General features: G+C 41.9%; 1 protein-coding gene across 1 annotated transcript in view; it reads right to left on the minus strand.

Moving 5' to 3' along the window:
* adgra1b (adhesion G protein-coupled receptor A1b) overlaps nucleotides 1–27,343 on the minus strand; it is a 175,378-nt gene that overhangs the window by 24,936 nt on the left and 123,099 nt on the right. The window contains exons 15-16 of the mRNA XM_005462956.4: nucleotides 9,363–9,490; nucleotides 2,057–2,180 (exon numbers count right to left, since the gene is read on the minus strand). Coding sequence (XP_005463013.1) covers nucleotides 2,057–2,180; nucleotides 9,363–9,490 — 252 coding nt within the window. The remainder of the gene's footprint in view (nucleotides 1–2,056; nucleotides 2,181–9,362; nucleotides 9,491–27,343) is intronic.

The following is a 27,343-nucleotide window of genomic DNA, read 5'->3' on the forward strand; positions in this document are numbered from 1 at the left end:
AGCTGTCTGCGAAACCAGCTCCCAGTTTGGATTCAGGGGACAGACACCCTCTCTACTTTTAAGATGAGGTTCAAAACTTTCCTTTTTGATAAACTGTTTAGTTAGGTGACCCTGAATCCTCCCTTAATTTATCTGAATTAAGGCTTGGCTACTGGGGGCTTCCCATGGTGCACTGAGGGTTTCTTTTTCCCTCACTCTTCTTCATTCTTTATGTGTTTACACACCACTTTGCATTTAATCATTAGTTAGTATTAAGCTCTGGCTTTCTTCCACAGTGTGTCTTTTGTCATGTCTCCTTACGCTCACCCCCAACCGGTCACGGCAGATGGTTTCGACTTTCCTTCGAGAAGCCTGCAGAACTATTCCTGCAATCTATCCAAAGAAATTACAAGAAAACTTGCCTAAGTGAGATCAAGCTGTGTGAAGAACAAAGGTGGTCATACTAAATATTGACTTTAAAGCACATTAGAATTTCACAAACTCTTTCATAAATTGCATGTTTCTTTACCCCTATTTCCCTTTTTTTCATAGCAAAATATAAAGAAATGAGGCGTGGCTCAAGAGTTTTGCACAGTATTGTATTAGCTTTATAGTTACAGCATATAATAAGTATGTATGTGTTTATTATTCACAGATAGGGAAGTTATGGTGCCTAATTATTTCAATTCAGCGAATCAGTATATTCTTTAGGTGACATCCTCTTGGAACCATGAACATCTGTTGTGTAGATACTGAGGCATTTCAGTTTTGATGTGATTTTATTCTGGTATTTTTTCTGTTTTCAAGTTAGAAACTCTGTCAAAAACAGCTACACTCTAAGTTCAAGTGGAGTACCAGAGTCTAGAAAGAGTGCTATTTAGATTTGTATGCAAGTATTTCAATATGAAAATGCAGTCTGCTATCCAGAGCCTGTTTCTCTATCTATAGCTAGGCTCGGTGATTGCTGTGATGGTCTCCATTGTCATTCAACTGCCTCACCGCTAAGTCTTTGGTCCAGCTAACCATATATGATTTACCTAAATCTATGCAACCCTCATCAAGGCTGTAGAGGATAAAAAGGGCTACAGTACCTGCAGGCAGGGACATGCAAGAGCTGAGCTCATGAGCAGTGACTGAACTCTGAATCTAAAACACTTTCAATGATGTGAGCTTCAGGACTCATCTAAAAAGCACGCCATATACCAAATTAAAGAATGCCTATACTATAAGATTCCCAATGCCTCGGAGGAGTGAGAACACTTTAAGCATGCAGGGACCCTCAATTTATCCAGGGACCATAATGCATTCAATATTTTTTACAGTAACCCACAAGCTTGGCAAAAAAACAAAATTTGCGCAGATGTTAGAGTGAGAAAAACACAAATGATGAACCATAAACCATCATACACAAACTTAACACATTACTGCCTTGTCACAGATAGGAGCACAGCATAGCAAACAAGTGTTTCATCAAGCAAATACAAATACTATTAAAACATGTAAAAATCCTGGAGCTTATTTCATTTGTGCTCGGATGCATCTAAAGTAATTTAAAAATCCTTTGAAACTGCTTTTGCGGTTATTTATGAAGACAGACATGCAATCAACAACAATCATGTTGCATCTCAAGTGCACAGACAGGGCGCCTTTAATGAAAAGCGATGTGGTAAATGCAACATTGAAATTTCCATAGAAAAGCATGGTTGTACAAAATTCTATTGACCAGAAAATCTTTTATATGCTAACACTTTCTAAAACATCCACAATGTTTGTGCCACAATGCCCACCACTAACCCCTGGGCAAAAAGAAAGAGACAAAGATAGACAATAGAGAGCCTGCTACTGAGTGCAGTTATGATGGGAAGGCCTGAATCATCCGCACTCACTGGGCCACCACTTTACTAAAAGAGTGACCAGACCATACATGCAGCTGAAGCATGAAAGACACACAAAGCGGGGTTATTGTACATCCACATACTGCACCCAGTGGCCTGGTTGCTGACACCTGAATAGACATTCACAATCAATTTTTTGAAAAGCTTTGAGAGTGGGACGAATGAAAAGGGAATGCACTTACTGCTTGACAGATGATGGGGTATTTGATTCGATTGATGCCGCCAGCAAACACAGCGAAGGTCAGCGCTGTGTGGAAACAGAAGTTGAGCAGCATATGCCATCCCTTCCGACTGATGCGGATTGCACTGCCAAAAAAAAGATTCAAGAGAAAAAAAAAAGAGTTGATAAATACTGATAAATACCATACTGTGAAGAGTTTTGTGGATTACCTCTTGTTAATTTAGTTGAAATTGTGTTACTTTCAGTATTATTTACAAAGGTCTGCATCAGCTTTCTTTACACCGAGTAGTATAAACAAAGTTTGATATACTTCACTACCAATACACCTGCTGAGTAACAGATATTTACATTTTTATGACAAAAATAAAACTATTAGCAGAAACATTGTGAGCTATTTGTATTTGTGTCTGAAGGCAGTTCCACATTTAGATGGAGGAGCATGGAATTTTCCCAGATTTCTCTTGAAGAACTTGGGAAGCACCATCCCAGCCAATCATCATCAACCATGCACATAAGATCAATTGTGGCACCACAGCACCATTCATTCTCAATGAGTAAGGGTATTGCGATGAAAGACTGCAGAACATCACACTAGAAAAAAATGCAACTTGGCTAAATGCTATTTATTCATATAGCACCAAATCACAACAATAGTTGCTTCCAGGTAATATTAATCTGGAAACCCATTAACTACTGTGCTGACTTAGCTTGCAACAGTCAATATTTTGGGGCCTTGGTTTATCCAGAAAGTCGCTGTTTACTAATGCAAATATATCTTTAAAAATACTGGCGGTGGCCGGCGGCACCTGTCAGCCTCCAAGTAGATACACCAATGGTATCCAAAATGAAACTCCTACGTCGCTTCGTTCTCGAGTTACCACATTTACAAACTTAGATTTCCACATCGCCTACCCGCCTGCCAGGGTGACAACAGTACTCCATCAGTCTTTTAAGGCTAATAAAAAGCTTATACTTGTAAGACATTCAGACTGTTTATGTAGACACATGTAGCCAAAGCGTCTTGAAACTGAACATGGACTACAAGCTGAGTACAAATGGAAACCGGAAAGCTTCAAATTCCAGAAATCTTGCCGCTTGCCGACATACTCTGCATATTCATATGCAGATATCTGTTGATAGAGATCACCATAACACAAAGAAAAAGATAATCATGGTCAAAGTCAGTTACTAAAAGTAAATATATGACATTTGTGTTATTAAAAAAAAGAATTAAATGATGTCCCTATTATATTATTTTATAAGAAGACTCAGTATTGAAGTGCAAAAAACTACATACATTTCTTTGTATTTACTATATCAATACTGTTTGCTAAAAGCAGAAAGAACTGCAAAAATCACATTTTACAAGCATTTTCTACACAGCAAAAAGCAGCTCAGCTACTTTTAAGTGCATTCTGATTGAACTTTTAGAAGAATTCTATTTACAGCAATGCTGTTTGAAGTCTTGTGACAATAAAAAAGGAAAGTGCATTAAAAAAACACAAAAAACAAAAACGGCCCTTTGAAAAAGAAGATCCCTACATGTACAAAGTGAAAGACAGAATATTGTGTCATCAAAAGAAGATACGAATAATTTAATTCCTTGCTACAAAATGCATAATGCTTATTTTAGAATGATGGACCTCAGGCAAAGGGATATTTGCAGATTCTTTTACAAGAACTCAATGTACATCCTTCCCACACAGCTTTTTTTTACCACCTTCTTGCGTACAATACATGCAGCATATGTGCACAAATGAGAATCAATCAGCTGGTTTGATGATGAAATAAAAGGAGACTGCCTCCAGTTGGTTTGGCCAATTGAAGTTTTTACATTTTTCATCTAAGCCCTGCATCTGTTTGTGAAATATGGTAGCAGCCACGCTCTGTGCAGCAGTACAGTTATGGTAACCCAAACCATCGCTTTTCACCCAGCTGAAAATAAGCTGAATAGGTCAGACATTACCAACACATTAGTTGGACTGTGTGAATTACTAGACCATCTACTCTTTTAATTACTTTCCTACATCAGCTCCAACCTCTTCAACCTTACAGTCACTGTCACCATTTGAAATTATATAACCATGCGCTGGAAATCTCCACTCCCCAAAATGGAGGAGCAGAGCCCCAGCTGCACGTGAGCCAACTGTAGATGAAGCAGTGGCTCAGCAGTGAGCCATGAGGTGTTTCTGGGGCCGGGCTTCACTGCTCTGTGCGAGGGGAGGGAGAATTAAAGCTACTGTTGTCGATGCCTCTCCTGCGGTCCAGGTACTGAACTCCTTCCAGCAAAGAGGCCATAAATCAGGCCGGCTTCAGGCCTCCCTTGAAGGAGGTTTTCATAGGCTCTGCTCTGGACTTTCACTGGGTCAAGTACATTAACCTGGCAACCCTCCATGTCCCCATCTCCCAGAGTCTAGGGGGAATAAAACTGTCCTGACTTTGCATCTGCTCTCTCACCCTGTGTCCGGTCCTCAGCCAAATGTACGGGACAATAAAGCTATGGACAGTGTAATATGACACATTATACAATGAGTAGTTTGAGCCAAGTCTTTTTATTGGTGGCAGACACATTCCAAATATGCTGCTGAAGCCCCATAAACTATAGGCTGCAGCACCGTTAAACAGTTAGATGGTACTGGCTGCATGGAAATGCATGTTAATTATGATGGAGGAAAAGGAGGAAATGTGGCAAAAGCATTGGGGTATATGGTTAAAATCCATATCATATATGAAAATAATATAATTTGTGTTCAGTGCAAAGAACGGTTGCCCACCACATTATATTATAATCAGACAAGTTCATAGAAACAGTAACATATGACATGTACTATACTGCCACAAGTATTCACTGCCCTAGCCAAGTCACTTCCGTGGCCACAGGTGTATAAAATCAAACACCTACACATGCAGACTGCTTCTGTGAAAGAATGGATCGCTCTCAGGAGGTCAGTGAACTCCAGCATGATACCTTGATAGGATGCCACCTATGCAAGGAGTACAGCGAGTCGTTCCTCACTACTGAATACTCCACAGTCAACTATTAGTGGTATTATAACAAAGTTATGAAAGTGGTTGGCAACAACAGCCATTCAGCCATGAAGTGGTAGGCCACGTAAAACCACAGAGCACCTGCTCAGGTGCATAGTGTTCAGATGTCGCCAGCTTTTTGCAGAATCAAATGTACAGACCTTCAAACTTCATGTGGCCTTCAGATTAGCTCAAAAATAATGCATAGAAAGCTCCATAGAATAGCCAAGCAGCTGCATCCAAGCCTTATATCACCAAGCACAATGGAAAGTATCAAATGCAGTCGTATAAAGAACGCCACCACCATACTCGGAGTGATGAAGCACGTTTCTCTATCTGGTGATCAGATGGATGATTCTGACTTTGGCAGTTGCCAGGACTGCACTGTGCCAAATGTAAATTTTGTTGAGGGGGGTTATTGTGTGGGGTTGCTTTTCAGGAGTTGTGCTCAGCCTCTTAGATCCAGTCAAAGGAACTCTTAATGCTTCAGCATACCAAGACATTTTGGACAACTTCATGCTCCCAACTTTGTGGGAACAGTTTGGGGATGGCTCCTTTCTGTTCCAACATGACTTTGCACAAGTGCACACACGCGCTTGGTGGATAAAGACATGGGTGAGTGAGTTTGGTGTGGAAGAACCTGACTGGCCTGCACAGAGTCCTCATCTCAACGCAACAACCCAACACCTTTGGGATGGATTAGAGCAGAGAGCCAGTCCTTCTCATCTGTCAGTGTCTGACCTCATGAATGTGTTTCTGGAATAATGGTCAAGAATTCCCATAAACACTCCTAAACCTCATAAAAAATCCTTCCCAGAAGAGTTGAAGCTGTTATAGCTGCAAGGGATTGTCTGGCCTATTTTAAACCGTATGGATTAAAAATGCAATGTCACTCTAGTTCCTATGCATGTGTAGGCAGACGAGCGAATACTTTTGCCAATGTGTATGTATGTATGTGTAGAGGATATATAAGCAAGCAGTTGTGTATTTGCACATCCAGCACACTTGGAGAAACACTAGAATTCATTTGGACTAATTTCCCCGACAAATGTGAGTCCAGAGTGCAATATTTGTGATTCACTTTGGGTGTCCATCAACTTTAGAAAATATGTATATTTTTATCTACTGAGTGCACTACTCTATTCACTAGTGAGCTCCATCACTGGGTTGCAGCTGGTTTAAAGTTTTCTCACTGCTTGCTCCAGCTGGAAACAACGCTAATGAGATCCTTGAGGCCTGAGTTGTAAGTCTGAGGTCTGTGGTGAAATCGCAGACTGCACACACAAGCATTCTGAAAAACAAAGAAAAAAACAAAGAAAAAAAAACCAAAACAGCTTTCACACCGGCATCAGTTGAGATGCACAAGGACCGATCTTGAAGGGAAGATTAGCCAAATTCAAATCAGGTAGGGCTTGTGATTGTGCTGAATGGAGACCCATCATTTTTGCTCCTAAATGACGCTTTTGAGATTGCATTGGAATATGAAATCCCTGTTTGAACTCCACACAGACTCTTTACCAAAGCCTGCTCAAATATGATAAGACTACAAGCAGACTAGCGGACCTGAAAGCAGAAAGCTTTTGGGTCAAAAGAAGTCTCGATACAAATGCATATTATGCAAATTCATATGCAGATATCTGTTTATAAAGATAAACTGGATGGTTACTGTATAAACTGGAAATTACTGAAGTATTCCTCTGACTCTAACAGCATGATATCAGTGTTTTCGAATATTCACTGAGTCATGACTGTAAACACTTTTGACTCAAATTTCATCAATTGGACTCAAAGGATTTGGGGTTCAAAGACGTGATACCCACCACTATGTTCTTCCTTGGCTCATACATCATACATCACATGCACTCTTAATCACATATTCTGTCTTATTATCTTGCCGGCAGAGAAAGAACTAAAGCACACAGTGTATTCATATATTTATGCATGTGTGTATGTGTTAGTAAGCTGAAGTGAGAATGTGACAGATTCAACGTGCCCACTGCACACGGTGCCTTTGGACAGCCTCTATTCTATTCTGCCCATTTAACACGGTCCCAACGCTTCACAGCTTGGATACTGTCAGTCAGCTGGAGTGATACTACACAACTAAAGTGTTACTAAACAGAGATGTGTTTTAGTACTAGGGAGAGCCTGGAGGGAGGTGTGGAGGAGGAGGAGGTGTTGGAGTTTGTTAATGTGAGCGCTGTTGAAAGAAAAGCCCTCTAACCCTCCCCTGTGTGTGACAGACACCACAAAAGCTCTGGCATCATATCTTAAATATGGTCTTGTTCTCACTCTAGTTTAATCTGGAATCCGAAAAGCGCTCTGTGATGAATGAATGTCTGTCTACTTGGCTTTGTTCAGTTTATTGGGATTATCATAGCTGTGTTATCCATGTAAACACAACATCTCTAAACTATCGTTTAATTCCAACGATGCTCTACCAAGCCTGTGTCTCCCTGGTTATCTCCTCCAACTCTTCTTGGGGGAATACGATGGTGATCCCTAGCCAGTTGCAATGCATAATCTTTCCAGCATTTCCTGGGTCTTCCCTGGTGTTTCCTCACAGCTGTATGTGCCCAGTTGGATATGCCTCTTGGGCACCACTTGGGCATCCCAGTGAGGTGCTGAACCACCTCAGCTCTTTTCAATGCAGAGGAACCGCAGCTCCTTTCTGAACTTCTCCTGAATAGTCTCTCCTGGTCTTATCAAGGTCTCTGCCTTTGCCTGTAACTGTATCCCAGACTGCTGCTACGCTTCCTGCGAGTGGTGAGCCTACAGCAGGTTGGACCCATGTGGCTTATTATGTACAGAGTCCTTTCCCAGGCCTTGCTTCAGGGTAGAGCCACAACATTCATTCACCAGGCAATGTTGACATGTGCCAAGATGTTGTCTTCATAGGACTATTTTGAATTACACTTAGTCTGACCCCTCACCCAAGACCGATTTCCCTTGTGGGCCAAGGTGACCCTGACAGCATAGTTACTGGGCCTCTCATAAAGTCCTATGCTCATTTTTGATCCCTGATGAGGTGATGGGGAACCTAAAACCAGCCCTGCGATAAATGAAAAAAACCCAGAGCCCTGGCAGATCCCTGGTAGCTTAAATGATCAAAAATCATAATACAGGTTTAAAAATCCAATCCTTAACTATACACCACAAAGAGAAATTCAAATGAATTTGAATTGATTCTTTTTGTCTCTAATTCCATTTTGTGGAAAAACTACAAACTGCACACCAGTATCTGGGAATTGTTTTTTTCATTTCACCCGAAACCACAACATCTCAGTCTCCTGCCTCTATGGCGATTTCCAATTTTTCCTTCAAACGTCAATACTGCAGTGCTAGACGACAGCAAGTGATGCTGCTGTTTGGAGCCCCAGATGCTGTCATCACTGTCTGACTGCAGAAGGACCCACCCTGTCTCCATCCCAGGTGTCACAGATGGATGTAAACTGCGAAAGCCTCTGCGCCTTCGTATAGTTTAATAAATTCAGTTCAGTCTCGGTAAGAACAGAGACCCCACCCACAGAAAAAAACACAACAAAAATAAAAATCTGACTGTGAATATATCAGCTAACTGTGTAATAAAACAATATTTTTTGAAAATGTGACATTTGAGATATTTCTTAGTTCCTTTATATGAAAATAGATGGAAAGCTATTACAATAATACCACATTAATGCCAAGGATGTGATAAAATGAGTGATGCTCTACAAGAACAACAGATGATGAATTGCTGTGCTGAAACAATATGCCAGTCAGGCTCCCTCCTGCTTTAATAACAGCATTCACAGCAGATGAAACTAAGATGAGCAGACAGATGCCACCGTACAAAACCACAAGAGCCACAGGGCCCATTTTTTTATTTTTTTGCCCTCATCTCCATGCCGAATAAAAAGAACAAAGGTGGCAAAAGTACTCCTTAGAAATCCATTAGACGCATATATCTCTGCTGTAGCTGTCTAAAACACAGACACACATACACACATTTCTGTATATGTTTTATATCCTCTTAGCCAGACACGCTGCAGTGCTTTATGCCAGCCTAAAGCATCTGACTCACACCACAGTCAGCTCAGGATCTGTGACAGAAGAGTCAAAAACAAGCATGAAGGTAAAAGGGCGGGAAATAAGGAGATTACATAAGCGTCTGCCTGAATGTCCAGATGTTGAAGTGAAATTAATGGCTGCAATTTTAGAAATCGAGGCAAGACGTGCAGGAAAGGACTAAAGCCCAAATGCATACTTAAACAAAATCAAGGTGGAGATTTTCTTCATACCTGTGGTGCACTATGTACGTGATGATGGAGGCGAAGAGGCAGAGCAACATGACCGCCGTGCAGGCATACACGACCGGGTGCAAAAACTCCCCAGGGTATGGGGGGAAAGACAGCACCTTCTTCAGATCCTGAGGCAGAAAAAAAAGAGAGACAGAGGAAAATAATGGGGATCAGACAAAAAGTCATCATAAACACAGTATCCAAAAAAATCAAAAAACCTATCAAGAACAAGAGCCAGGCCTGCACAGTCACAGCATGATGAGCTCTCTATATGCATAAGCATAGTATGCTGCGCTGACGAGATATGCAGCCAAAATATAAATGAATGTCAAGGAAATGTCTTAGAGTCAGAATGCGGTCCAAATCAGCATAAAAGAGTAACAACCCTGTCGAGGGAACATTCTTCCTCCTGCATTTACATTTTGCATTTCAGGCATTTAGCTGTCACTTAGCCGGAGCAACTGAATGCAACAATAGCATAAGCTTCCTAGTCTGCCAACATAAAAAGAAAACCCAAACAAAAATGGATAGGAGCCAGGAAAACAGAAAAAAAGGAAAGAGGGGAAAAAGAAAACAAAGTTAAGTCATTTTTTGCGTTTCTAAAAGACGGTAATGCTATCAGACGTTCATTAAGCCCTTATCAACATCACAGTCGATTTGCTCGGAAATTTATTTACATATGTTTTGCAATCTGCAAGACAAACTTCTTCCGCATTTGCGGCACACATGGTGACAAAAAATTCCCAGACTTCAGACGCATTTTTAATGCTTCCATTTTACCGCCGCATGTCAACGGTTCGGATCTGCTGTGCGCAGATAAAAGAGGCCGCTTTAAAGTCTGCGCACTCGACTCTCGTGCGCTGGACTGCCCTCGCTTTGTGCCACGGGCAGGTGTGGAGCCAACGGTGGCTTCATGATTTAGGCTCCATCATCTTGACGTTGCTAAATAAAGCACACCTTATCTCCATAACCCCGCCGGCTCAATGTGAGGTTGTGTCTGCGAGAGTGATCCACAGACACGCTGTCTGACTGCATCATTGTCTCTATGAGTAGCCAAGTGGGATATTCCCTCTCTCTCTCTCCCTGGTTGTCTAGACGCAGATGAGCCTGTTGGGGCCTCTGTGGGGTCTCGACCTGCACGAAGCATTTTTTAAACACAGCTGTAATGCAGCGGCCAGAGTGTGCAGGACAGGATGTTAGAGAGATGTAAAACAGGAGAAGATGCGATAGAAGCGCGGCTCAATCGATCAATCTAATAAAGCTTTTCATGTGTGTTTAAGGAGGCAAAGGGAAAGACTGGAAGTCATCTGTTCAAGCTTCAAATTGCAATGTAACCTTTAAATGTGTTTTTTTCAGCTACAAGGTGCCACTGCGCCTATAAAAAACAACAACAAAATAAATTCTCTTCAAGGCAGTCACTGATCTGCAAACAATGCTTCCAGCATTTCGGCTATGCTGGATCTCTCTCGGTCTTCTCCTGACCGCCTGCATATTAGTTATATTCCAAAACAGCAATCTTTGAGCTTGAATTATTATATCTTAGGGAAGATGATGAAGTAACACCTGTATCTGGTGGATGGGAAGGCAGTGAGCAGCAATGGTGTGTGATTGTATATTACAGTAGAAATTAGCATTGATAGTCTAACCATGGGGAATGTATTGATGGTGCACAACACCACATGCCAAAGTAAATAACCAGCATACTCTTGGTGGCATGGGTTTGGACATTGCAAGCTTTTCCACTGATGGTTTCTATGTGCGCTCAGGTCCAAGCAACCAATGATCATAGTCAGCATGACACTTTGGTCAGCCTGACACAGAATCTGATGTTTGAAATCCATGATGAAATCATCAAATGTGGCCCTGGCAATATGACTACCAGGGAGACATCCGTGCATCCACAGAAGGACTGCTAGAGGTGATGCATCTCAGCACGATGCAACAACTTTGACGCACCACACTGTTTGTTACGCGTAACGATCTGAGAAATCTTCCTTGTAAACTGTTTGGAAAAACGCCACGCACCTTCAAAACACAGATAACAGGTGATGACAGGGTGAACCATTCAAATGTTGTAAGATAATTCTTGGCGTCTTTCTAACGAAGACTGTGAACAAAAGTTTAAAAAAAAGACCTCGTCACTTTCCAAAAATACTTGGCAGGCGGTTGAATAAACCATCTATTGGTACAGCTATAACCTTTTTGGGCAGTAGCTCCCCATAGCTTTATTGGCAATGGCTAAAAGAAGTGGTGGGTGGTCATTTTAATCTGCTAAATAGACTTCATCTCTCTGTAATCAAGGACTATATTTAGTTTAAAAATCACAAAGAACATTATCGTGGTGAATTATACCACAATTATGCCAGAAAAGATGTCAGCATGCCCTTGGACTCAGGGAGACACCTGAGTTAAGTCAGTCAGAGATGGAAATCTCTTCAGTTGACAGATGTCTCACTATGTTGACTAGCTAGGAGCTAACTTGCTCCATCTGGTGCTATGCATGTAGTGGGTTTATGGGAGGTTTTCGCTAAAAGCAGTTGCCTGCCTCTATAGACTCCACTATAGAGCTGTAGCTTAACTGTAACTTGAAAGTCAGGTAATGAATCTCTGCAGGTTTATGAGCGACAACGACGAAAAACATGACATTTTTAAAGAATGTTTGTTCCCAACTCTGAAAAGTGGTGGAAGATAAAACAGCGTGACAACTGATCTGACTTTGACATATATGGCTTTGGAGCTTGGAGCTTGGACAGTAATGACAAGATGCAGGCATGGAAGGAGAGCCGGAGGAAAGTCTGCCATCAGACCTGAGCAAAGACAGACAGAGCAAAGAAAGAACAGAGAGGAAGTGGCCTTTATGGGTGAAAATACAACATGAAGAACGCTTTCCAATTTATTCACATAATTTGGTAGTTACAGATTTTCAGGGAATTATTAAGTTTGAATGACGTCTTTAAGCGATGTCATGGAAGGACAAAACTGGTGTTAATTACAGCTCAATGAATTGATGGTGCTGAAAAGAATCATGGCCCGAAGCATCCGAAATCCTCCTGAAATGAAGCCGCTAATTCAGTAAGCTGATTTATATACTTAAAAAGCAAACAGCACTTCACATGAGTTTAGATCATGAAAATGAACCCCATGCAAACATCATTTCAACTTAAAAGAAAAATTTAAAAAAACAACATTTCTCTTTGAAATCAGTCTGCATTTGGGAAAAACTGGAAAAAACCTGCCCACACATATTGAGGAGTTAAATGCCATGCTAATCATCACACGGTGAGTGAGGGCAGCTCCTGTTAAAAGGCTTTAGGTGGAATGGGAGGACGTCAAACAGTCTCATGGGAGCCATTATCATCATCATCATTTGGCTTATACTATTGGCTCATGTCAGTCTCCTGCCTCCTGAGTCTTTAACCATTTCTCAAACCAGTAAATAAACAGCTACTGAGCTGTTTTTCTCCCACAAAATTCACAAGATGCTATGCATGTTGCCGTTATGTATTTGAGTAACATACCGATCAGACAGTCACTTATTCTAGTACTCTTTTTACCTCTCGAAAGCCAGGCCTGTCATATTTGTTATAGAACAAAATGACTGGATGTGCATCTGAAGTTAGTGATGGTCTCTATGCAGCTACACTTAGGAAAACCTGGAACATATTCACTTCTTTATTGATACATAACAAGGTGCCAAAACTCATCATTGCAGGTACGAGGAGGTTGTCAAATGCTGTTTTTATGGGACAATGAGTTAAACATAAAAACAGGTGATGTGTATAACAATGATTGTGTCTTTTACAGTGCAATGTTCTGTTGGAGAACCTTGTGTTCTGGTATTCATTCATTGTGTATGTTATATAGGACCTAATCTAACCCCCCCCCCTCCCCCCAAACTCTAATGGCAATTCCAGTTTTCAGTGAGGCAATATCCCTGCTGACCACAAGACATGTCCATGTCCAGGAACAGTAAAAAGCAGAGAAAAAGCTCAAAGTTTTAAGCTTCGACATCCCACTTTCTTTGCATAATAACAAACTTGATACAGCAAGGTTCCATCATGGTCCACTTCCCAGTTGATCTGCTGCCAACATCTTGGGGCCAGATGGACATATTCAATTCAGTTATATTAGTATATCGCCAAATCACAACAACAGTCACCTCAAAGCACTTTAAAATGTATGAAAAGACCCAAAATAATACAAAGAAAACCCCAATAATCAAAGGTCCCTTTTTTTAACAAGCACTTGGTGACAGCAGAAAGGAAAAAAAACCCTTTAAACAGGATGAAACTCCCAGCAGACCCTGTCTGTAGGGAAATAGGATAGGACATAACATATAACCCTTATAGAATACAACCAGTGTACCTCCACATGTATCTGATATGAAGTGATCAGTGTAAATAAACACAGAGGTATAATAGCTAAAAAACATCAACTGACTTGCAACTTAACATCACCTTTAGTGTATTTTCAAAACATTTACAGCATGCCATTATAAAGAGTTTCACCATCTTTTCAAGCTTTTGCCATTGTGACACATTTGTCCATTAACACCACGTCAATAATCGAGCAATTTTAGAACCTGCTTAATTTGCTCATTTCTTCCTGCAGCATACGTCTCAGATACTTGAAACACATTTAGAAATAGTATTAGTTATGCAAATTGGATATTGATTATAAGCCTCAAAGCCCTGCTAACAGCAGAATGTACTTTTCCCAGCAGCCAGCTAAACTAAGACAGACTAACATCGCCAAGCTGCGCTGTTAACAGAGGAGCTTAAAATCAGGTGCCTCCAAAGCTGAACAAAGGTCTACACAGCTTAACCAGCAGACACAGCATTTGCACACAGGGCATCTTAAGTCAGATTCTTAATATGTAGAAGGCATTTAGTTTTGGTGATGACTGCCAAGAGAGCAATCGTATTGTTAATACATTAACGAGAGCAGAAACAACAATTTAGTTAGATGATATACAGTAAATTAATCTGCAGCAATTCTGATCCTTCATTAATCACAATCAAAAACACCAAAATAAAAATGTTTCAAAGACTGCCAAAGTAAGCAGACTTACTGTGCCATGTGGAAAATGGGTCTTTGTATTTTCAGATATTCAATGGATCAAACGCTTAAACGAGATATTTGAAGAATGCTGAAATATTACTATGAAAATGTTCAATAATCTCCAGCGCTACAGGAAAAATCAGACGCTAGCAACATAGGTTCTCAGAGAATTTTCCAAAATTAATTACAAATGAATTACAACCATTACAAACATCTGTCCTGTGATGCGACAGTGCAAGAGTTAACGTTTGGTTACAGTCGGGAATAGAAAAAGTAAACAAGCAAGCATTATGCAGAAGAGCTGGCGGCTCACAGACAAGCTAAAGAAGGACAGCGGTAGCCTAAAGGAGAAGGAGGCGGCTGGCAGAGGGAAATAGCCTGACTGAAAGTGAAGTAACAGCCCTTCTTCAACAACTACAACAGAGGTACCCTTGAGCAAGGTGCCAACAGTAGAGGAACTGCCATTTTTATAGGGCAGCATAGACTATACAGCAGCGGGGTATGAATGTGAAGAAGGGCAGAGCTGCAACGGAACATGCACGCTCAGCAGAAACCTCCAGTGGACAAATAAAGGTTAAAAAAGACCTTACAGCCCAGAGAGCACGCAGAGACAGAAAATAGAGGGGAAGAAAGGAAGAAGGATGAAGGGAGATGCTCCCTTCAGCAGATGGATCAGCCCAGAGAAAAATGGTGAGGTAGACTACAAGCTGCCCAGAACAAATTGTTCATATGGCTTCTAGAAGCAGTGTTTATGCTCCTGGGGTGGTGTGGGGGCAAACTGCAGAAGCAATTCAGAAGAGATGACTTCAGTGGGGTGAATGCACAATATGCAGTGCTGAGCATTGACTCGAGTGCTATAAAGTTTTTCACGTCTTCTTTTCATTTTTTTCTGTCACTTGGCGTTTTCTCATTTATTAGTAACACCGTAAAGAGGATTTTCTATCGTCCTTGCCTCCAAAAGTCTACCACTCCTGAGTTTTACATGCTCTATATTTACGTTATGTATAGATCTTCCTGTCCCGTGCAACAGACGCAGGCTGTGAAGTTGCAACTCCCTTGTCAACCTGGCTGTCATGATGACTGATAGGCTATTGGTGTAGCTCGCAGCGTGCTCTGAACAGCTCTTCCCTATTGTACCATTGCATGCAGAAGCCAATAGCGGGATGTCATCTGGGGACAGCAGCAGCGAGCTTCAAATGTGATTCTTCAACTCCAGTTATTATCATTATTGCTATCATATTACATCACAGCACTGTGGCCACTTTATTACTGTGTCTGTACAGCAGGGCAATGTGACCAGCCCCTCCCTCCCCTGACAGTACAATTCATTATAGCCAGGCAACTATATTACCATACAGGGCAGCTTAGTTTAGCCTATGCTGGATTAGCAGTGGCATGTTACATCTAAACATGCCTCCATTGTCCCCTAGCCTCTGCAGCTAAACAGGCCCCTGATCCCCTGTTTATGTTGTAGTTACAACTTTAATCCAGGATCCTCCATCCCTGTGCCAAAATCAGATTACCAGACTCAATTAAACTTGATCCGTAATCTCGATCCAGCACAGCGCAATGCAAGGTTATCAGGCCCGGAAAATATAACTAGGACAAGTACACTGCTGATGTGCGAGACCTTATAAGCTCGGTGTCGTGTTTCATCCTGGGGATTGGGAATAATGCTGAACAACACAACTTGCGTTATCATTATTTATTATATCCTCTATTTAACAGCTGAAGGCTGCTGAGAGATTTATAAGGTCTTTTCTTTTTTTTTTAAATATCGCCCGGCCAAGGGCGGCAAATGTTGTCAAAAAACATAAACACAAACAATACAAATGGACAAATACAGCTGTGGAGCACCACAGCCAGCTCACACGCAGGAAAATATCAGTTATTTAAGGACCAGAGCAGTTACACAACCAAGAAGGCTGTTTTCTTCATCCTTTAAAACTGACTTTAATTATGCCACAGTAACCAGCTCCTTCTGCAGATTATGCCAAGAGGACGGGGAGGTGCTTTTTTTTGGTCAGTTCTGATCTAACTCGCGGGAAAACAGTTGTAAAGTATTTTAAGAGCACAGGCCATATTGATTTTAAGTTTTCCAGCATGTATGAACATGGAACCAGCTTGAGGATGGATTTAGAATGTGAAAACCTGCAGACACAAAGAAAAGGCCATTTATAGAGAACAACCAGTAATAGAAAAAAATAAAGTGATAATGACAGCTTCTTTAGGTATATTCATGAAGTCCACATAACTGTTTGTTCATTAAATGCTATAAAATGGAAAAAAATAAGTCAACTTTCCTTGCAGCTGGGGTGAAACAGGGTTTAACCCTAAAAAAAAGAAGAAACATTTCATTTCATTAAGCTATGCTTCCTCACCTCCTCTTTACGTATGTAACCCAGAAATCAACAGACCCCCCCTCCCCACCCTAGCCTTTATGAAGGCTCTTCCAATTCCCTAAGTGCACCTCAAGGAGATAAGGAACGATCAGCTTCAGGGGAGGGGTATGCCAAAGTCTCTTACAGAGTGGTGTGATTTCTAATTGAGCGACACAGTTTAGCGAGCTTTGTATGTTTTGTATGTAAAGGGCAGAACACAGTCACATGGTGGGAAGCTATGTCTACACATCTGTTTTTTCATTTGTTTGTTTTACTGTAAAAAAAATTATGTTTCTTTTTTAACTTCATGCCTTTTGGGGATCACACGAGTAACTAATCACGGTAACAGAAATTTGGACCAGTGGCGCACAGAATTTCACATATCACTGTACGGCTTTGCCCATTCCCAGCTGTAATCACACTGGTGAATGCAAGAATGCACAAACAATTTGGGAAAGAGGCAAGAGGAAAGAGCTGAGAGAAAAAAACAAAATTAAAATCCTCTAGTGAACAGCCCGCAGGCTCGCGGCTCACAGCTCCCATCCAAGCACTGTATTTTATCATCCTTGAGTGGCCGCGCCAATGCTGGAACAGAACCTCAGCGAGTGTGCAAATCAAACCTCTGGCTTGCCCATACATACTGAATAACAGAGAGAGAGGGAGACACACACACACAGGACAGCAGGCAGGACAGAATAACCTCCGGACTTGTCAGGAAAATGGTCATGCACCATTAACGCGGGTCATCAGTGTTTCGGCCGGTACCTTGTGGCTGTCACTCAGCACATAGCTTTGAGATACGGTCATGCTCGTAATCGGCGCCTCGCCCGGTGAATGTTCAACAGTTTCTAACGAGGCCCACTGCGAGGAACGAGTAATCAAATCACGTGGAATCAAGCACGCATCCATCAAATCAACAAGCATTACGAGCTGATGAGGACGCTTGTTCGGAATAAAAGATGAAGCCCACTGTTGTTTGATGCGCACGCATATCAGTGGTGCTGTATTTATCTCCTCGAACATCAAGGGGGCATTGTTTCATTAGCATTAATTTCTCCAGAGCCCGAGATTAGAAGTGTTGTATTTAGCTTTAGGCTATTCAAATTCCTATACAGAACTTATTGTAATCGCTGTTCTGCGCAGATATTCAAAGCATGACTATCGAATAAACGAGCCTTGTGCACTGTTCAACCTTGCAAACAGAGAACAAGCTCATAATTCACCGAATCCCCCCTCCCCGCCCCCAAGTGGAACAAAGAAATGTGAATACTCAAAGCCTGCTACAAACAGAATGAATCAATACAGACAAATGTGAAAGCAGGGAGAAGACTGCTTTTTAATATAGGGCAGTTACACTAATCCTTCTCTCTCTGCAGCTTTTATTTATTCAAGCAACAGTTCCTGAGCGTGATGCCTCATTTTGCTCTCATACTGCTAACTTGGCTACTGGTAGCGGCCCAATCTGACCACAAGCTGACTGGTGTTTACTGAGCAGCTCCACTACAACAGCCGGGGATTTAAGATGCGTTGTTCCTAAAGATTTGTGTGCCAGTTTGTGAGAATGAATCACAGTCTAGAATGCACAGTACACATGACACAAGGTATGAAAATTTGTCGCTCATCAGTCTGCACTCACTCCGCTGCAATGCAACGTTTGGGAGCAGCGGACAGGACAATTTGATATGTGGACAGCGGGAGACGGGGATTAAACCGCCCACCCCTGCGATTAATCAACGACCTCTTTTACCTCCTGCGCCGCAGCCACGAGAAAGTAAGTGACGCATTCAAAGTCTGTCAGGCCTTTGCACAAAATATTTCCTTCTCCACAGTTTACACGGTGGTGGATATGGACGGTTGTGTGATTATTACAAAAAACCCCAATTCACTCTCACAATTAGCACATACTCCACACACCAAGTCTATTTGCAATCACAGTAGTGTCACCAGCGTGCACGAGGCACTATAACTTAAAGTTAGACCACAGAAGCATGACGTATGCAGAAATGTTTGGAGCCCCCCAAAAACATAAAAAGGTTTTAGCCAGAGCCAAATGAAAATCACCAATGCAATGAACTATTTTTTTATTCAGTTTTGTTAATTAAGCTTTCATTTGCTCAAACATAATAGACCTCCTTGTTCATGAAATGGTTGTAATTAGCTGGAAAACGCATTGTTGATGCTTCATTTTTACGGTTTGCAGACTAACTGTGGTCGCACACATAGCCACCGCAACTGTGGTGAAACTGGAACAAGGAAAAACCCTTTTTTGCGTGTTTGTCAGTAAATAGGAGGAAAGAGGGATAAAGACCCCCTTAGATATTGGACCTCAGCTCATCCCTATATAAACAGCAAACAGCCAGGGATGTCCGCCAAATAACAACAACAGTTGCCTCAAAACGCTTTATATTGTAAGGTAAAGACCCTCAAATAATACAGAGAAAACAAAAGGTGCAAGCATTTTGGCAACAGTGGGAAGGAAAAACCTCAGGCAGACCCGAGCTCAACGAAGGGCATCCATCTGCTGCGACCGAAAAAACAAAACAAAAAAGACCCAGAAAAACAGAGAAATAATGTAAGAAATAAAATAAGCTATTTCTAAGAAAAAGTGGGCCCATAAAAGAGGTCAACTAAAAACAAGAACCGTACTCAAAATTAACACTCAACAAAATGTAAAAACATAACAAACTGACCCAACCCAAATGACAGACAGCTCAGCCACTGAGTAAACTCCAAAAGGGAAACCACAGAGACAACAACTAGGTTTAATACAAAAAATAACCCACACATTTCCCTTCATGTGATTACAGAAGATGGTCAAGTCCACTCGGTCGGCCTCTGGACTTAAACAAGCTACACCCTGAGCCTCCGTACATACTGCTATATATATTTCTTATATACTCACTTGTGCTGTATCTGTAATATACTGACAAAACATGTCATATTTTCATAATGTATTGAAACAAATTAACCATATTAGGTATATAGAAACCAGCTGTTTGCTGTGTAGCTTCAGTAACTGCCAACTAAAAATGTGAAAATAGGAGCAGAAGAATAAATATCACCCGACTGTGTGGTCATGGACACAACCATCACACCAACCCGTTTAGCTATTAGATTCCAGCCGCAAACCCTGCTCCTGAAATAAATGTGAGAGAATCTGTTCCTTCTGTGAACCGTAATCAATAAAAATAAATCTGAGAGGAATTGCTTTAAAATGTGGAGCAAAGAGGCTGCAACGAGACTGCTTTCTCTCTCTGTCTCTCTCTCTCTGAATGTGAATGTATGAGCAAGCCTGAAACTCTGCTCCCCATGTCTCTCATCATTTTTAGATGTGTGTGTGTGTAAGAGACGGAGACAGAGAGACAGAGAGAGATGGTTGGTAGGTGTTGTCTTAGAGGGGTGACTCATCTCTTACAATCGTTACACACTACAGAATGCTCAATGGATGCCTGCTCACATGTGCGCACACACAGACACACAAGCTTCTAGTCACAGGCGAGGACATGAAAGAGCCACATGAGGGCAAAACTAAGCACACAGAAAGAAACACGTCGGCCCCTCGCGCGCGCACCCCACTCGTGCTCTGATCTCAGCTCTCTGAGACGGCACGCTGTTCAGCACACAGAGTGGGAGCATACATTACACCGGTCCACACCTCGTTCCTTTGCAGGTTGATGCGTTGGACCAAAGCGTGCCATTTTTTTTTTCTCTCTGTCCTGTAACAATAGATGAGAAGGAGGCCAGGACTCCACAGGTTCTGCACTGTTAACGCTTAAAGACGGCGCGACAGAGGCGGGATGCACACCCAGTCTCTGCAAACAGCACAATACAAACAGCCTCTCTCTAACAGAATGCATCTCTGGCTACAGAGGTCTCAGCGCGTAAATAGGCTTAGGTGTGCCTGTGTGGTTCTTATCATTGCAGAGGTGGTGCATTTACAGAGGCCCGCCTCGCATGCGGACATCTGTTGCTGTCCACCATTTTCATGTGCGCTCTCTCTCACTGTCTCTCTGTCTCCACTACAAACCTCTATCATCCCTTTTTACTGCTGGCTGACTACATAAAAAGCAACCCTGTAATGTTGGGCTTTTGATGACTCTATTTTCATTGCCATAGAAACCACATTACCACCTCAGGTTCTTGGAATAAAATGCATGTTTGCAGGTAAGGGGTCACGCCCCCACCCCCCCTAAACACTAAGAGAAAATGAATGGCTTTAGCGTGGTTTTGTTTAGTTGCTGCTTTCAGCGTGGTCAGGAAGTGAAACCGACCATTGCCGGTGTGTGTTCTGACTGTGGTGCCATTTAGCCCCCTGAGACAGGGGTGATGAGGGAGAAAACAGATGGGGGATGCTCTTGAGTGAAAGCAGTCAGTTTCACACAGAATAAATTTGCGGAGAATATGTTATGTGATGCATCTAACAGAAAACAGCTTGTAGCAGGGACCACAATGAAGAGCTGCGATAGGAGGGATAAGGAGATGAAGAATGATGGCATTATAGAGACAGAAAGCACAGAGACAGATGGAGAGAGAAGGACACCCAGGTAAATCATTATCCCCTTCAGCCTAGGAAGGGACTGTAAGTCTGGCTGGATTTTCCCCTTAGTTTCTTTCCCATTCCATGTATCCCCCTCGCACAGCAAAGCAATTTTCTTCCATTTCTGATTACAGATAGCTCACGGTGATCTCAACCCGGTTCCATTTTACTATCTGACAGTTGCGCTATCTGTGCCATTTACACTTAAGTTGACACTCCATCTCCTCCGACGGCAATTTACATGTTTGCATCTTGTTTGGGCCATTTGTAAGGCAAAGGCAAAGTGTCAGGACAGTGAATGAAGACAGAATTTCAGCTCTTAGATTAGTTTTCACTTTTGATACCAAAGCATATCGCTCAGCAACTCGAATGGGATTTTGGAAAGGCAAATTTTTGAGTAAGCTTTAAGGCTGAAAAGCAGCTATTCAAAGGCCCAGCTCCAGATACACATACTCTCAAACATGCTGTATACTTTTTGCACATATCCTAACCCACTGTGACATATGCAAACACGTGGCAATGGTACACTGGAGATATACCCTATGGGCAATTTTTTCCCCTTAGAGAATTAGACCATATCCATGCAAACATTCTTGTACTGCTGCATCACAGAAATACTATACCAGAGTCCTACTATTCTGGTAATGCCTCTGGGCAGTTAAGAGCACCGAGGCCTTATCTGAATGAACGTGGAGAGAGATCTGAGTAAGTGGGACAAAAAAACTGCCTGTCGAAAATCACCAATCAAATCTACTGAACATGGCTTGAAAGAACTGCCAATTTTGCCCAGATCAATAAAAAAAGCTGTGACATTGTCACTTCATTTATAGACTACCAACAACAAATCGATCCAGACTACCAACACGATCAGCGTCACCAGCTCATTCCAGCGGTAGTGCACAACTGTCATGCTACTACACATTACTACCTGAGGAAAACAAAATGTACACTTCACTACATTTTTATTCAGATTAGGCCTGTCACCACACAGATCAATAATTCACTATTTTTTCGTCCCACAGCAGTTGTTGCATGCCCTGGCTGCTCCAGTCTGCATGCCAAATATCGTTGGGGAGGATGCACTGGAGTGTCAGTGTGTGTGAATGTTAAATAGAAAGCACTAAAGCTTAGAAAAACAAAGTGCTTGTATGAATGAGTGAAGGAATGTTGCATAAAGCACTTTGAGTGCTCAGGTAGAACAGGAAAGTCCTAGATAAGAACCAGTTCATTTAAAATTTCCCATTTGAGAAGACAGGTGTACACATGTTGGAGTGTACTCAGATAAAAGCACATACTGTATGTCTTACACATGCTTATTACACAAAGAAAGAGGCTACCAGCAATGATCAGTGAAAAGCTGATTTGACTAAGACAGGAAAAACAAGTGGGTGGTTACCAAGTTATACTGATATTAACTAAAGCAGGTACTAAATGGAGGGAAACATACAACTGACACATGACTGACATATGATGGGTTGGAAAATATACATGAGGGTACCCATATATTCACAGCAACTTACTCTTAGCTATAAAAGTGACAGGAGATAAACAGACATTTATATATATATATATATATATACATATATATATATATATATATATATATATATATATATATGTATATATATATATGAACACGTCTCTCTGTACCCAGTTTGTACCCAGCATCAACATGCTGCCACTTTGTCCATTTTATTGACAGGAGGAATCTAAACAGAGCATACAGAGCTGTGAGAAAAATAAAGCTCAAAATGGAAATAAACCATTTTTATCACTCAGCAGCCTGCAGGTGTGTTTATTTAAATAACACTGCTTAAAAATTATGTTTGAAGCGGGAGGTCTGGAGCTCTGTGCGCACTGATAAATATACATGTGACTCTACCGTAACTTGTTGTCCACATCTGCTTTATGCTGTTTTTAAAAAAAGCAAAAAAACAAAAAAAGAAGCTCCACCCTCAGTTCATTAAATCCCTGCAGCCATCTGAGGGCACATATGCTGGCAAGTCTGCACCCTGTGATTTGAGAAGTGTCATGCCAGAGCGCAGCGCCATTACACACGACAGTCTACTGTTTACCTTTATTAAATCATGTGTAAATGACAGCAGGCTGCTACACAGTAATCCTACTCAATACTGCACACATCTGACTAGTCTGGTATAATTTGGTACTCTGTTGTTTTGGCAGAAGACTCCAGATTAGAGCAGCTGACAGACCCAACACTACAGCCACCCCCCACCCCCCACCCCCCCAACGTGGAAGGTATAACGTGGGCATTTACAACGTTGACATATTTTGCTGTCTCCTATCATTATTGTGCAGTGCCTGCCTCTGCCTGCAGATTTGAGCTGCCAGTGTTCAGGTCGTGCTGCTCTGCACCATCCAGACAACAGTATAATTTCCTGTAGAGGCTTTTTTTCCCATTTGTTGCACGCTCGTCGTCATGCGTCACTGAGATTGGCACAGCTGTTTCAGAGCGATGAGATCGTTGATGTGACCAGATAAGGGTGCATTTATTAACCGTCACACCCTCTGGTTTATATTCCACTTTAAACAATCCCTTTTGCGTATTCTGCTGCTGCACCTACATGAACCGCAAATGCAACAGGTGTGCTTTACACCTGTTGCATTTGCAATGGCTAAGTGAATCCATTTGATTTCAGCTGAGTATTGATACCAAACATCACTACAGTTTTTCTTTCTATGATGCCATCCTCTTGTGACCAAAGATATATGAGGCCAAGCATGAGACTGACGTCGTTCTCTATTTATTTATTTTTTTCACCAAATTCCCATGAATGCTAGGCGCTAAGCAAACAGGAGTAAACAGTGCATTTATGGGATACTCTGTTAGGACAAGTGTATGAAAAGACCATTATGTAGATGTCTAGCATTTATACTTGAAAGTATGTGTTTTGGAATCCTTTAGAAACCATCCTTTTGTGTGCATACCAGAAAAACTGGAGCATCAACATGCCTGCTTTTGGAGACTGCAAGTAGTTAAGGTGACCAAGTAGTTGCTGAGAGGTTGAACCCAAGACACTTTCCACTCTCGATCAGCAACGCAACTGCACAGTTTGCCTCTCTCCAGAAAACTGCCGTCTGCCTCAGACTGACTGCAATCACCGGTCAAAGCTTTGCAAATAATTGCCATCTCGGTTAGACATGCAGACAGATTGGCAACTTGTTGCAATCAACCTGTGTCGTCTATGACATAGGTCTTTGTAATAGAGGACTTGAATTGATTGCCAGCTGACTGCATTCAGGTTATATTCCTTTATAAAAGCAAAGGTTGCTGAGCGTCTATGTCAACTTGGAGTTAAATTACCGTCAACAACATTACTAGAAGAATTCCTGTTTCAGATCTGTGAGGTTCTGGCTGGAGTCTGAATGCAAGGAGTTAATGTGAAATTCTCTTTAATGGGATTTTCTGTTTATGTAGTTGGATTTGAAAAAAGACAGCAATGGTTAACCACTGTCACATGCACATAACTGCCAACTTGATCGCTATCAATTGCAAACTGATAGCAGACTGATTCTGTTTTCCTGCTGTCTTGATGTACAGAAGTTGCTTTGAAGGTGGCAACTGACTGCAGGTGGACATGGTCCCCATTTCATGGTCCCCATTTCAAGCAACCTGTTCAAAGGCAAGATTATACAAAGTTCCTTCTACACGTTACCTTGCAGCATAAAGCAACTTAAAAAGCATAACTTAGACATTAGATGCATACAGCGGTATGCATGCAGGCTGTCAGTGATGTGGCTAGCATAAAGTTGAGCTAATCACCACCTGAGCTTGACTTTGTGGTCTGAATGAACTACGGGTGTGCTCATTCATGGTATCAAGACAGTCTGTTAAACTACACTTTAGGCAAGCATGTCATTTGGAAGCATGCCATCGGGTGCTATGGTATAAAACACTGAGGTTTGGTGTCAGGATTGGGAAAATTTGTAATACTTATAATGGAGGATGAAATCGTGTGCGAGAGAGACGCTTGCTCCTGTACAGCTGCTCTGTCCTTACTGTTTCGTGGCGTGTGCTATCAGTTAATTGCATGTTAACTGCTCTGTGTGTGGAATTTTCTGTCACAGGTGAAGCACATATTTCAAGTCAAAATGAAAAAAGGAACAATTGAACAGCTGGAAATCTGCATAAATATGTGCCACCCCTGAAATGTGAAGGGCCATTAACAGACTTTATGAAAAGATATACCCCTTTGTCTGCCATGTTATCGCTACCCCTTCAAATGACTTAAGTCTCATTTTCTGCTGTGCTTATCTTCCACATAGAAGCTCACAGGGGGCCACGTTGGATCAATATATTCTCCCTAGTTACGGCAGAGAAACCAGCAAAAGCAGCAGCAGTTCCACCCTTACAGTACACACACACACACACACACACACACACACACACTCAAACACGCAGAAAACATGCAACTGCTGGGCCAGGCTGTACTGTTCTTGCATGCTGATGAGACTAATGTGCTTTTCCAAAAACAATAAAGAGGTAAGGTCATATGGTATAGGTCACTGGTTGAGGCGGGAAGGGCCATGATGTAAAATAACTTGCGAGAGTTTCATTTCTCGTGTCTGTTATGAAAATGCCTCCACCTTTAACCCTTTGGCTTTTCTGTTTTTGCAGTGATATATCGCTGCTAATCAGCCAGGCGGCAGCAGCAGCAGTGGCATTCTGGGAGCTGCTGTTGTCTTGGCTGACAGCAGAAGTGGACATGCAGATAGTCAGCCGGCCAAACATCTAGCCAGCCACAGGGCAGAATTGCTGTCTACACTGGCCTAATAGAGGAAAAAAAAAAGCACTTAATGTGTTTGTCTAGACTGTCCAGCACTGTGCAAATGAGTCGCTGTCCAGTTTAGTTAAATGCAGTTCACAAATACAGCGACCCAATTGAAAGCCAGTGACAGAAACTCAAACAGAGGCAGAGAGAGAGAGAGACAGAAAGAGGCTGTTTACACGGCATGCCCTCATTTCTACCAAGCTGTCTCGGGTTCAGAGAGGGTCGCACTGACGACTAGGGAACAGCTGGTAAAAGGGGATGGGGAGGCGGGGACATTTGACCAGGACAGTTTCAGATCAGATGCCATGTTATGATGTGAACAGCTCAGTTTTTTTTAAGCTCAAATACTGTTTGGATGCGACTATATGCACCAACAGTGTCCTAGTACATGAATCATTTATGTCAGATGGCCCCTATCGCATGCAAGAGGACAAGCGAGACCTGTTTCATTTTAATCATTTGTGAGTAATCGTGGACTTGCGCGTCAGATGTACTCTGCACAATATTTCTAGAAAAAAAAAGAACTGATTCCCATTCAAGTGCTCATATCTCACTAATTGTTTGAGAAAATGTGTGCCAAAATCATCAACTTGAAAATAAAATCAAAATGCGTCTGCATCATTATCTTTTATAAAGACAGCTTGTCAGCAAGGACAGTTTCATACTTCAAGCGAGCGAGTTTGCCCGTGTGTAAAACTCTGAGCACCGTTTTGGCTGCCAGTTAATCAGTAACTGCATATAAACGTCATCAAAACTGTGAGACCACCAAATATCCCATTAGCTTTCTTAGCACACAAACGGTCGCACACACACATTAAGTGCAACAATCCTTTCTGCTGCCAGAAGCACTATTATAATCTTTCATACGCTCTGGCTGAGGAGCATACATAATTTGAATAACAATAGGTTAAAGCAATGCAATTTGTATACAGGCTAAAGGAGGGGCATACTGCATTAAAAACAGAGTGTCCGATACGGAGCGCCACACATTAAAAAGGAAAATAAGTGCCAAGTATTGGCTTACTGTAGAGACACCAGAGCAAAACTGTTGATGTCTGAGATAAATGGTGGTCTGTGAGCTCTGAACTCATTAGTCAGGAAGAAAACAATCTGCATTGCATGTCAGCTTATTGGCAAGCAGCAATCTGCTGTGGGAGTGGAGGTGGGCCGGCCCCCTTTTTTTCCCATTTCACACCAAAGCAAGTCAGC

The sequence above is a fragment of the Oreochromis niloticus genome, linkage group LG13, assembly GCF_001858045.2.
Source record: "Oreochromis niloticus isolate F11D_XX linkage group LG13, O_niloticus_UMD_NMBU, whole genome shotgun sequence".
NCBI lineage: Eukaryota > Metazoa > Chordata > Actinopteri > Cichliformes > Cichlidae > Oreochromis > Oreochromis niloticus.